The 14,329-nt window shown below is 37.3% G+C and overlaps 1 protein-coding gene across 1 annotated transcript in view; it reads right to left on the reverse strand.

Moving 5' to 3' along the window:
* nsun2 (NOP2/Sun RNA methyltransferase 2) overlaps window positions 1-14,329 on the reverse strand; it is a 32,443-nt gene that overhangs the window by 3,526 nt on the left and 14,588 nt on the right. The window contains exons 13-17 of the mRNA XM_073024366.1: window positions 13,555-13,679; window positions 12,161-12,253; window positions 8,842-8,977; window positions 7,985-8,065; window positions 1,181-1,319 (exon numbers count right to left, since the gene is read on the reverse strand). Coding sequence (XP_072880467.1) covers window positions 1,181-1,319; window positions 7,985-8,065; window positions 8,842-8,977; window positions 12,161-12,253; window positions 13,555-13,679 — 574 coding nt within the window. The remainder of the gene's footprint in view (window positions 1-1,180; window positions 1,320-7,984; window positions 8,066-8,841; window positions 8,978-12,160; window positions 12,254-13,554; window positions 13,680-14,329) is intronic.

Here is a 14,329-nt window from a genome sequence, read left to right on the forward strand (position 1 = left end):
TGCATTATTACAATTTAATAAACACCATCAATTAGCATTTAATAGTGTTATACATCATTTAAATATGCTGATGAGAGATCTCAGATGGTTCAGGGAGCAGCATATTGCAAACATGCAAAATTGCCATCAGCAGGTCTTAGCATGTGTGCTAATTATTCATGAGCATACAGGCTTCCCTTTTCATTAGTTAAATGCAAATAAGAGTAGCACTATGGGAATTCTCATGGTTACTTAAAGATTTTGATAATATTCTTCAAGTTAAATTATCAGAGCTTACTTGTAGGATACAGCGAGTAAACATAATTAAACACCCAACATTTTTTCATTATATTTGTGAATTTTACTTATTTTGGGCCAGATTTTCCAGAGAAATCTTTAGGTCCATTGTGGGTGCATGACCGATGAGATCAGTAGGGAATTTATTTTGATAATCTTATGCAAGGTATCCCTCTCCATCAAAATCAATGGAGAGGAACTTCTGGCAAAATGCAGATAAATCATGGCATTCCATGATTTTTTGAAAAACGGATTACTTAAATACTCCACAAAACGCTGGAGGAAATCAGCAAGTCAAGGGGGATAAATAGTGAATGGTTCGAGTTGAGACCCAAAGCATCAATTGTTTATCCCCTTCTATAGATAGATATAGCCTGATTACTGAGTTCCTCCAGCATTGTGTTCAAGATTTCTAGAATCTACAGAAACTCCTGTTTAAATACTTTTGAAGATTGAAAAACTCATTGAAAGCAGTAGCTTTTGAACATCAGAAACATCGAGACTTGTCAAGCTCAAGACAAAATATTTTAGAGGCAGAGTTAGTTCTTTTCTCCCAGCTCCCATACTGATGGTGATATTGCCTTGCAGAGCCTCATGGAAGTACCATTCATGCCTCTTTCAGCAGGTTCCTATTGAGGGAACAACATGAGAGTATGTTTGAAGCTTTTTATGATAGGACAATCATGAACACAGGCAGCTTGCAACTGGCCATAAATACCGAATGAGAGCAGAGGTCCATTTCATGAGAATGATTAAAAATACATCTGTGAATGGTCCAAGAACTAACATGTAAGCAGCATGCCCATTCATTCTTTTCTTTCATATGAATCCAGAACAATTATTCCATAGAACCTTAAAAATATACTCTCTCATTTAAAGAAAAGTTATCAACATTATGACATACTCAGCTTCTTGGCCTGTTTTTGGGGATCACTTGTAAGTTTACCAATGAATGGATTTTCTTGTGTCAGCAGTACCATAACATCTTCAATTGAAATCTTAATGATTCTTCCATTAATATATGGATTTATTGTGTAAATACCCTGTAAAACAAAATTACAATTTAGCTTTACCTTGCTCCAAAGGGAAACTCTTCTAATTAAAATGCATTTTTTCAATACATTCCCTTTGCATAAAACACTGGACAGTGGAAGGCAGATTACAGATGTCAACAGTTGTTTTAATGAATGCATTATAAAGGAGCTATAGCATTACAAAGAGTACTTTTGTAACTTCCATCTACAAAAGATTTAAATAAACCCGATGGAAACTAATATACATTTTTTATTAGTTTTTTAATTCATTTTCTACAACACTACTGATAAGAAAAAAACCCAAACCAAAATAAAAAAATTAATACAGTGCAAAAATAAACATACAATAATAATATAATACAAAAAAGATAATTGAGAAAGCACCCTAATTGAAGTCATGTAAAGTTAGTATCCTCCCCAAGCCCCACAACAAAAAAAACTCCAGACCAACCACAACACAATATAGAGAATATAAATCAGGACATTCAAACCCCCAAAACTGTAAATATACTTGAAAACAGAAGATAATAATGCCTACTACCAAAAAAGAGCTGAAAGTAAGGGACTGAAAAAAAAAACCTTAATTAAGAGGAAGGTTATGAAAGTACTCAATAAAAGGTCCCCAGACCTTATGAAACTTTATATCCGAATTAAGAATTGAATAATGAATTTTTTCAAGGTCTAAACAGGACATCATTAAGCCATTGAGCATGCGTGGGCGGGGCAACATCTCTCCATCCAAGGAGGATTAAACGTCTAGCCAGGAGAGAAGCAAAAGTTAATATTCGACACTTAGTCGAACTCAAACGTATATCTGTCTCACCCAAAAAACCAAACAGAGCAGTTAAAGGGTTAGGTTCTACGTGGTGATTCAGAATACAGGATAAAGTTATAAAAACGTATTTCCAAAATTTCTCTAAGCCAGGACAGGACCAATACATATGAATAAGAGAAGCCTCGCCCCTTTTGCATTTATCACAAAGAGGACTAATATTAGGGTAAAATCGAGATAATTTAGATTTAGACATATGTGCTCTATGAACAATCTTAAACTGTAAAAGGCAATGGCGAGCACAAAGAGAATTAACCGATTTGAGAATCGAGTCCCAAATCTCATCAGATAAAGAGATATTTAAATCATGCTCCCAAGCCATTCTAATTTTATCCACAGGGGCATGCTGTAAGAATGCTAATTTATCATGAATAAATGATATTAAACCTTTACCCAGTGGATTAATAGAAAGAAATAAATCCATAACATTTTTCTCGGGCATTTCAGGGAAGTTAGGAATTATAATAAAGTGTCTAATTTGGAGATATCTAAAAAAATGGGCATTAGGCAGATTGAACCTAGCAGAGAGCTGTTGAAAAGATGCGAAGCGATTATCGATAAAAAGATCTTCAAAATGTCTAATGCCCTTCCTATACCAATCATAGAATGTTGAATCATACATAGTAGGTAAAAAAAGGTGATTATGTAAGATAGGACTAGAAAGGGAAAAACCATAAAAACCATAAAATTTCCTAAACTGAGCCCATATTCGCAAAGTGTGTCTAACAAGAGGATTAACAATTAGTCTAGACAAACTACTAGGGAGTACAGAACCAAGAAGTGCAGAAATAGATAAATCTTTAGTGGAACTCAACTCCATTGCCATCCAATTAGGGCACTCAGGTTGGCTATGAAAAAAAGACCAAAAGGTAGTACAACGTATGTTAGCTGCCCAATAATATAAACTAAAGTTAGGTAAGGCCATGCCACCCACTTTTTTAGATTTTTGAAGATAAACTTTATTAATTCTAGAACGCTTATTCTTCCACAGATATGACAAAATAATAGTCTAAGGAATCAAAAAAAGTTTTAGGAATAAAAATTCGGATTGATTGGAATAAATATAAAAATTTAGGGAGAACATACATTTTAACAACATTAATACGACCTACCAAGGACATAGATAGAGGTGACCATTGTGACAGACTCTGTTTTGTAGTATATAAAAGATGGGCAAAATTTCCAAGAAAAAGATCTTTAAACTTCCTTATAACTGTAATCCCAAGATAAGTAAATTGATTATGAACTACTTTAAAAGGGAGATCACGAAATGCTAATTCTTGTGCTTCTTTATTAATTGTGAAACGTTCACTCTTATGTAAATTAAGTTTATAGCCAGAAAACTGGCTAATCTGATCAAGAAGTGAAAACATTGGAGGTAAGGATGTGGACGGATTTGAAAGAAAAAGTATTAAGTCATCAGCATAAAGAGAAACTTTATGCTCAACAGCCCCCCCTCCAGATCTCGGTCAGTTCAGGACAGCTTCGGAATGCTATCGCCAGAGGTTCTATAGCCAAATCAAAGAGAAAGGGACTTAAGGGGCATCCTTGACGGGTGCCACGTTTGAGGTTAAATAACTGGGATTGCCGAAAATTAGTCAAAACAGAGGCAGTGGGACACAGATACAGCAATTTGATCCAAGAGATAAAACTTTGACCAAAGTCAAATTTTTCTAAAACTGCAAAGAGGTAGTTCCATTCTATACGATCAAATGCTTTCTCCGCATCTAGGGTAATAAAGCATTCAGGAATCCCAGTTGAAGGTGAATATAAAATGTTAAATAAACGCCGAATATTAAAAAAAGGAAGACGGTTTTTAAATAATATACATTTTCATAAATTATTGTGGTCAGGATACAAGTCAAGGGGACGAAGCAGCATGAACTAGATGGGCTGAATGGCCTATCTCTGTGCTGTAGTTATCTATGACTATGACATGTGCAAATGGAACAGAACAGGCTGTTTCAGCAGCTAAAGTCTTGGACTGCAAATTGGACAGTTACAAGGCTTCTCAATGTGTTTCTGGCCAAGTTCAAGTTTACTGTCATCAAACTACGCAAAGGTGCCTCCAGATCACAATGCACCCACACAACATACAAAACAAAATATTACAAGTTAATAAAATGCAACTCAAAAAGTGTGTAGTGCACAGTAAACTCCTAGTGACGAGATCTCGGTGGTGGCAGGGTATTCATTAGTCTCAGTGCCGGAGGAAAGCTGTTACTCAGTCCCAGCCCTGATGCTGTTGACCCACTACCATTTGGAAGGGGGTGCACAGAGATTGTCCGATGGTTGGTAGGGATTCCTCAACAAAGCGTATGACATCAATGAGATTTAAAACAAAGTGATACTAACATCCATCCAACTGACCAACTAAGCTCCTGTTAAAACTGAACTTAATACACCAGAGGCCATCTGTCAATTTATCAGTAACTTGCAAAACCATAGACAGAGGCACTCAGCAAGACAACATTCTCTAGGATACAATTCAAAGTAGTGGCAACATAAATTTAAGGTGATAGGGTCTATGTTTGCATGCATTCAGGCTTGGAGTTCATAGCTTTCCAAAAGATTAATATTGACTGATGACTCTTTAGCATGGTCTTCACATAATCCTGAGCATCTTTATTACATGGGAAGTTTTCCTGCTGGATATCCAGCAACCTCAGTTCAGGTGCCATTATGTTCATGCCCAGAATACAAATCTATACACAGTTGCAAAACCAGGCAAGAATCCAAATGCTATAATAGGATTAAAAAAATCACAGATCCCAAAAACAGACAAGAGAGTTTGCACTCTGGGCATAATTAACTTTGAAAAAGATTAGGTTGATTTAGAAGATTATAGAAGCTTCAATGGCATTATCTTAAAATTTACATGAAAATCAATACAGCAAACAGTTTTACCAATAAAGATCATTTAAATTCAGCAAGCATTATAATTTGGACAAAATACCATGTTCTCTCTTGGAATACGTTTTAATGTTGAGCATAAAGACCAAAAGACAATTCAGATGATAAATATAATAGTTCTTTTGTCAAAGAACCAAAATTGCTTCCTCAAACCTACTGTGACAAAGTGCTTTGAGAGGTTTGTCGTGGCTAGTTTCAACTCTGCCTGAGCAAGGACCTGGACTCTTAGCAATCTGCCTACCACCATAATAGGTTAACAGTGAATGGAATCTCACTGGGTCTCCACTGGGCTTTGGGCCACCTGGACAACAGCAATAGTTCCATTACGTAGATGTTTAATGATTACAGCTCAGCATTCAACATTATCCACGTAGTAGTAATTAACAAGCTTCTAGACCTGGGCCTCTATACCTCTCTCTGCAACTGGATCCTTGACTTTCTCATTGAAAGACCAATCAGTGTGGATTGGAAATAACACCGCTTCCTCGCTCAGGATCAACATAGGCGCACTTCAAGGATGCATGCTTAGCCCACTGCTCCACTCTCTCTGCACTTACGACCTTGTGGCTAGGCACAGCTCAAGAGCTATATTCAATGACACCTCCGCTGTTGGCGGGATCTCAGATGGCACTGAGGAGTATAGAAGTGAGAAAGTGGTGTCACAACAACTACTTTGCAGTCAACATCAGCAAGACCAAAGAATTGATGGTGGACCTCGGGAAAGGAAATCAGAACACACGCCAATCTTCACTGAGGGGTCAGCGGTGGAAAGGGCAAGCAGTTTCAAGTTCCTGGGCATCAATATCTCAGATGATCTATCCTGGGCCCAACGTATTGATGCAATGATGACAGAGGTATGCCAGTGTTATTAGCAGTTTGAGGAGATTCAGTACGTTACTAAAGACTCCAGCAAATCTCTACAGATGTACCATGGAGAGTATTCTGAGTGGTTGTATCACCATCTGGGAGACGCCAATGCACAGCATCATCACAGGCTGCAGAGTGCTGTGGACTCAGCCAGCTCCATGAGCACAAGCTTCCCCACCATTGGTGACATCTTCAAAAGGTAATGCCTCAAGACGGTGGCATTCATCATTAATGACCAGCACCAAGCCTCTTCTTATAGAACCACCAGGAAAGACTCAAAAACGCTCAATATTTTAGAAATAGCTTTGTCTCCTCTGCCTTCAGATTTCCAAATAACCCTGAAACCATGACCACTCCACTGTTATTGCTCTTTTTCACTAAAGATCTCTAAATATTACCTTTATTTGTCATGTGTATATTGAAACAGTGAAATGCGTCATTTGTGTCAATGACCAACAGTCCACAGATGTGCTGAGTGTAGCCTGCAAGCATCGCCATGGTCTTGGTGCCAACAAAGCATTGGCACAACTTAGACCCTGGTTTTGGAATATATATGGGAGGGAACTGGAGTACCTGTGGTCATGCGGAGTACGCACAAATAGAGGGAGGAACTGAATCCCTGTCACTACTGCTGTAAGGGGTTATCGTAACCATTACACAACAAGCTACCAGTTAATGCTACTTATTTTTAATTGTAACTTATAGTAATTTGTTATGCCGGCACTGTACTGCTGCCACAAAACAATTAATTTCACAATTTGTGTGTCAGTGACAATAAACCTGATTTCCCCCAGTCTTTAAAATGTGTAGAGAATAAGTTTAGGGGAAAGGCTAGATGAGAAGACAAAAGGATTGCTAATGAAGTTGTTAACGCTTTATTAGCTGCAAATAAAAGTATAATCAACAGTGCTACTTACAGGCATTGTAAACAAATGCAAAATGATAATGTACAACCAATTACACAGATCAGAGATGTTGTACATGTACAATATTTCAATTTACAAAAAAGTACTGCTCATTTATTTCTTTAGAAAGTCTAAAAATAATTAAATTTAAATGCAATCTGTATAAAGTTACAATTATCTTAATATTTTAATTATCCACACATTAAAATTTTCGAGCCAGCAATGTTATCAGCAGAAACAACTCAAAAGATGATAAATGTTTAGCATAAATAGAAGAATTGACTAATTGTAAAATTTTCTCCCACTGCTCAGTGGGTATAAGACAATGTGCTAAACATGCCCTAATACAATTTAAGGTTGTACATAGGGCTCACATGTCCAAGGATAAACTTGCTCGATTTGATTCTTATGTTAATCCAACCTGTGACAGAGATCATTCTGAAGTTGCTTCATTGACCACATGTTTTGGTCTTGCCCTTGTTTGCAAAATTATTGGAAAGATATTTTCCGTATTATTTCAACAGTTCTGAATATCAAATTGCAACCGCATCCTATTACTGCAATTTTCGGTTTACCAATGGTGGATAATAGTTGTTTATCCCCCCTCAGCTCGATGGATGATTGCATTTGTTACATTAATGGCTAGAAGATCTATCCTATTGAACTGGAAAGAAATTAATCCTCCAACTATATTTCAGTGGTTTTCTCAAACTATCTCTTGCTTGAGCTTAGAAAAAATTAGAAATGTTGTCTTTGATCCTTCAGTTAAATTTGAAGAAACTTGGAGACCATTTATTCAACATTTTCATATGAGTTAAACTGACTTTTCCTAAACCCTGCTTCTATTATCCTTAATTATTTGGATGGAGGTACGGAGTTATTGACACTACTGTGCATATTTGACATAACGCAATGGCCCATGTTGGTTAGGTTTTTTTTTTCTTTTCTTTCTTGGGGATTTTTTTTCTTATTTACTCCTTTTTTTGTAATTACTATGAGTTTGGGAGGTTATTATATATGGATTATCATCTATTTGAATGTATACTTAACCTATTAATTATGTACTCTCAAACTCTCTGTATTCCATGTTTCATTTATGTTTGTTTAAAATTAATAAAAAGATTTAAAAAGAACAAAAGATGATAAATGAACATTACCTCTTGTGCTAATCTGAAGGCACAGCCAAACTCTTCCCCGTCATTATTGCGACTCAAAACTTTAATTCCAGTGTTGATCACCTAACAGAAACACAGCATGCTCAATATATTCAAATGAAAAAATGAAGAGGTCAGACAAATAAGCTGTTAAGCAGGTCCACAGGGATAGTATCCTTTGTTGGCTGAATCAAGAGAACACAGGTGATAAGAGACCTTTACAAAGTGTGTTAAAGAGGGAAAAAAGTGTATTCTTTAGAATAAAGGATGCCGAGAGGTTACCTGAAATTAGCTCGTTTTCCTTGAGCAACAGGTCAATGGCCAGGAGCCACTGATTTAAAAACAATTATTAGAAGTACTAGAATAAATAAGGAAAATTACTTTTTAATCTTGGTGGCAGTGTAGAATTGAGATTCTGTCAAACAGCAAAGTAGATTTCTTTTTAAAAACATATTTGGACTAAGTTGGAGGCTTGGACTAGAAAACTGTTTTCATTGATGCAGACTACCATTCTGCACTATATTATTTTTAAAATTCCATTTAATATTTTAAGTATACATCACAATGGGTTTTAAGCATCTGAAAATTACTGAAAAACAAATTTTCAAGCATGAAGGGAAAACCCCCCAGAAATTCTAGATTAGAAACCGGAACAGAAAAGCTCAACTTATCAGGTAAATTAACTCCATTTCTCTTTCCATAGATGCCATCTGATTTGCTGTGTGTTTTTAGCACATGTAGTTTCAAGTATGAAGATCATTCTTGTCAAATGTCTGTCATATCAGACAACTAAATACACAAAAAACAGGAAGGCTTTGTGACAAGCTGAGATGTAAAATAAACAAACACTGCAGACAAACCTTCATTCGTTCACTGTTATGAAGAAGCACATTTCTTAATTCTTTTGAAACCATATACAGATGCCGTTTCTTTCCCTCGTGTGTCCTGGTTAAGACATTCAACTTTGGAAATGAAGGATCCAATTGATAAAAGTTCCTGTTTAAAAATCACAATATTTTGATAAAGCTTACTTTTATGTTTGTCATATGGTAGATGATCTCATGCAGGGGTTCCCAACATTTTTTATTCCATGGAGCCTTACCATTAACCAAGGGTTACACGGACCCCAGGTTGGGAACCAGTATAAACAAGATACCTACAAATCAACTCCTGGCACATTCAAGTGACTTGTTGCAAAGTTGAAATAGATTTTACGTACTTGGGGCTATTAATGTGCTTACCACTTTCAATATTTGTATTTACTTACTAATGATCTGTCACATATGACAAGTTTGCTGATTAAGCTCACTTTAGAAGGACATTAAGGTGGCTGTACAAAAATTCAAAAGCTGTCCACAAAGATTTGGGCCCTATTTTTTGTGCAAGGCCTCAGATTGTGGAACTGTGAACTGTATCTCCAGTTGCAGCCACTGACTTCTGCAGTTGACTGAGTGCCTGTCGGCATTACAGTTGCCTTTCTTACAAGCGCCATTCTTCTCTGGCAACTAAGTTTAGAGGGGTGGCCTGACCAAGGCAATACGGCTGTGGTTTCATAGTTTTTCCCACTTTTTCCAAAATGGACTGCACTAAGCTCAGAGCTATGGTCAGTGCCTTTGAGATGGTCTTGTATCCTTCCCAGATTTGTGCTTCTCTTATATTTCCCTAACTTGTCTTGAAAGCTTTTTTGGCTTCATTTTGGCTTGGTCCATTAGAAATCTACCATACTGTTGCACCTCACAGAGAGAGGAGTTATTTATTGAAAACAAGTGACTCTCCAATTCTCTACATCAACAAATTGTGCTTGTAACTTAATACACTATATTGTATGAAATGAAAGTTATCATAGTAATTACAAAGAGGATAAATACTTTCTCAGTCTCATAATTTTAGTTTTTAATTTTCAATAAATTTTTGACAGGTTTTGGAATTTTTCTTTAGATTTGACACAATGAACAATGTTTTGTAGGTTAGCTGAAAAAATCCTACTTACAATACATTTTACATATAGAAAATTAAACAAGTTGTGGGGGCTGGGCTGAATACCTTTACAAGGCACTATACATGACATTGCAGACCTTGAATCTGGATTCCATAAATGATGCTATATTCTTTTCTTCCAGAACTGCCCTAACAGCAACACCACTTCCACCTCTCATTAACTTCTACAGTATACATAACTTTGCTGATGGTCACAGCATTGTAACGTCACCAGCTACGAACCTCCATTTACTAACTTGATCCTCTACCACTAGCTAATATTTAAATGCCATTAATTCTTAACATAGTTCAACTGTATCAACCCAATTCAAATATTCTTTGTCTATCCCTAACAACTTTCTCACCTCATGTATTTTGTATATGCATGGGGCATTGCCAAGGTGCCATAAGCAAAACTGAGCTACTTAACACTAAACTTGAAATACTGCATAATGGCACTGCGAGAGTTTTCCTGTGCACACCTCAGACCAGAATGCACAGTACTTGTGGATTAATGTCCTTATGCAACTGACACAATAAACTTAAAGCAATGAGCATTCCTTCATTAAACCACAGAAGTATGATATTTTTATCTATTTCAAATTATTGTTAGTCATCATAAATTGAGGATAAGAAACACTAAAGTCCATTTTTTGTGAACAAAAACTTGTGCAATTTGGATACATACATCAGAAGCACTACATCCTTCTTGAAGTTTACCTGAACAAACAAGAAGCCCAAAATCAGAGCTTTAAGTCATTTAACAAGTCAAAAAATTTGAAAGTTTCCTCATTCTCCATCTTCCCCCCTAAAACAAAGTGATGGATGCTAATTTTAAAATGCAAGGATTGATGTTTGTTAGGCAGTGTTATGTACCCATTGGGCTCATTTTTCCCCTGTGGACTGTCACTTTAAAACGCTGGGAGAATGAGACTGACTTTTGGACACTGTTTGGGGCGGGGGGGGTGAGAGGGACAGACATACAAGGACACACAGACACACACGCTCAGAGTCAAGATGGATTCGGTTGATGGAAGGCACCAGTGAGTCGGTGGCTGGTTTAAACTTTCAGTAGCTCAAAAGGGGTGAGTTGAGATCGATCCAGAGTATTGATAAATGACTCTCACAAGTTTCTGCAACTAGAAGTTAGCAGAGAAGAGAGGAGAGGAAGGTTTGAAACAGAAGAAACCTAGTGATAAAGAGATCACTGTTTGGACTCTCTCCCCAAGTAGCCCATGAGGGTGAGTTTGTTTCCATTCGAATACGAAAGTGATTGTCACATAGTCAATCCACAGGAATGGGTTCTCTGGTGAGGGGAAAACATTTGTGAATACGACGTGTGCATTTACCCTTTGTCTGGGTGTGGTAGTTCATAAGGCACCCCTGTGGTATATCATTGTTGGGAGTTATTTTGTATGTCGTGGAACTGGATAAGTGGCTATCATGTTGTGTATGATTGGGGTAACCTTATGGAGTCTACCGGTGTGTTGACCCTTGCCTGGGTGGTGGTTCCCTTGAAGATGGTCCCCTTTGTGATAAGCTACTGTTGGTGATAATCCATACGTGGACTCTGTGGAAAATCAATGTAATTGCCTTCTCACAACATTTGCCTTGGATCACAAACATCTCGCATTAATTAACCTGTGCATCTGAACTGAATTTTCTTACATACCATCGTAAAACTTTAACTCTTGCCACCTGAGCTTGAATAAGTTTGATAACTTTTATTTTTTTTAAACCTATATATGCATAACACTGTTAACTCTTGATTTACCTGGTTTAAGTTACTATATGACGTAGTTACTAATAAAATAGTGTTTTGTTAACTGCAAAACCAGACTCCAGGTGTGTTCCAACGCTGCTGATACTTTAAAGAGCTGCGTGTACATGACAGCATGGTCAGGGGATATGAAGCAAAGGCATAAAACAGGGGTTGAGAAGCAGAACAGAGCTGATCTAAGTGCAGTAGATTCAAGAAGTATTTCTACAGTAAATTACTGAGAATGATGGACATATACAACAGAAAATGCGAATAATAGTCAAGGTCGCAACTGGGGAGAAACAGAAACCAAATGTTCCAATTTAATGACCTTTTACCAAAATATCAATTTTGGCATTAACAAAACACACAATGCAACTCTAAACTGTTGACTATTATCAGTGGCCATGGCTATTCTTTTAAGTAAAATAAATAGCTCTTACTGTATTGGGAGAAATAGAGGATCATCTTCATTCAGGAACACAAATGGATCTTCTTTGAATCCAAACAACTTCATTTTCTTTGATGGCGGTGGACTGAGGTAGAAATTTAAAGAAGGTTTAATGCAAGTGTTTCTTTAATGATTTATAACAGATTTATAGAGGATTAATGCATTCCATTTCAACCTTGAACAAAGGATCACTTTTCACTATTAAATTAAAACAATTTAAAATGTTTATTACTCAATTAGCATATGGATTTTAAAGTATTTTGAAAAAATAAGTTTTTATACCAAAACCTAAATGAAACCTTGTGTGATACATAATCTGAGAGGAGGAGATACATCTCTACCAAAGGAGGTGCAAGACACTCCGTCCCTCCACTAGCCTGCAGGTGAGCCTTGGAATACTTACTTAGGCCCCCCCTCCCCCCACCTTTGATCAAGGCCATGGGAAGCCATGGGAGCAGATGGTCGACGGTTGTTTGAGTAGCTGGTGCATATCACAAGTTCTGATTATGCAACCACTGAAACCATACAGATGATCTCTCAAGAGTATTGATAATGGCTGTGGTCCCCATCTTCTAAAGACACTGCCCAAAAGAAGGCAATGGCAAACCACTTCTGTAGAACAATTTGCCAATAATCATGGTCATGGAAAGACCATGATCGCCTACATCACACGACATGGCACATAGAAAATTACAGCACATTACAGGTCCTTGGCCCACAATGTTGTGCCAACCATGTAAACCACTTCAGAGACCGTCTAGAATTTCCCTAGTGCATAGCCTTCTATTTTTCCAAGTTCTATGTACCTATCTAAGGGGCTCTTAAAAGACCCTATTTTTTCTGCTTCCACCACCACCACCACTGGCAGTGCATCCAATGTACCCACCACTGTGTGAAAAACTTACCCCTGACATCCCCTTAGTACCTATTTCCAAGCACCTTAAAATTATGCCCTCTTGTGTTAGCCATTTCAACCCTGGGAAAAAGCCTCTGGTTATCCACAAGATCAATGCCCCTCATCATCTTATGCACCTCTCAGGTCACCTCTCGCCTTCCATCGCTCCAAGGAGAAAAGGCCAAGTACACACAATCTATTCTCATTAGGCATGCCCTCCAATCCAGGCAACATCCTTGTAAATTGCCTCTGCAACTTTAAATTTAAACATCTCTCTCTGCAAGAGCATCTGCTATTTGCATCCCCACCACATACAAACAAATATTCAAGAACACAAGTTCCCATCATACTACATCAGTACACATATTGCCTGGTCCTTAAAAGACCAAGGTATTGTGCTAGGTTTGTTCTAATCAATACTGAGACTGACAGAGTAGCATAACACTGGAAGAAAATGCTTGCTAAGTTTCACACATTAGTGTCCAACTTACCAAAGAATACCATCTTTGTTTGGTAATGATTCCTCTCCATCAGTTATTTTAGATTCATCCTCTGCTGCAGATTTTTCATCGGCACCTTCAGCTAAAGGATTAACTGCAGCTGCTTTGTGTCTTAACTGAATAAGAGTAAAAAATGTTAGAATGATTAATTGTTTTTAAATGACACTCAGCACAAATATATGCCTAAGCAGCTTCTACCCTGTCGATAAACCCAGAGATTTCATGTTCTTCTTTCAACTTCCAAATGAGTGCATTCAGAAATTCATCACCAGCCCTACTGAACAGCATCTACACTTTTTCTAATATATTCCACTCAATTCCTCTTTTCCCTCTTCCAACTCCACTTCCTTCTGAATATGATTTTTTATAAACCTTTTTTCAGATTCAGAACCTCAAATCCATAGACTTTGGCTTTTTGTAATGTGACAACAACAAAGATGCCTTTCTTCCCACTAAAAGCAATATTTTCTTTCACATTGGCTATTATTCTTTACTAACAAGGCCTCATCCTCACTCCTATGGCATCAAGGGATGTAGCAGACTTAGCTACCAAATCACATCACACTGGACCACAGCGCATTATTGATCACTGTTCTTAGCTTCCAAAACTACTATTTCACAATCCCTGGGACTAGGGTGCCCCACTTCTTAAACTTCTGCCTCACCATTTCTCGTACTCTACGAACTCAACCTATCCATACATGCACCACTGATCGAGCAGGAATTTCCTCATTGTTGCAAAATATTCAAAAGGCAACGGACTGTG

The sequence above is a fragment of the Hemitrygon akajei genome, chromosome 20 (genome assembly GCF_048418815.1).
Source record: "Hemitrygon akajei chromosome 20, sHemAka1.3, whole genome shotgun sequence".
Taxonomy (NCBI): domain Eukaryota; kingdom Metazoa; phylum Chordata; class Chondrichthyes; order Myliobatiformes; family Dasyatidae; genus Hemitrygon; species Hemitrygon akajei.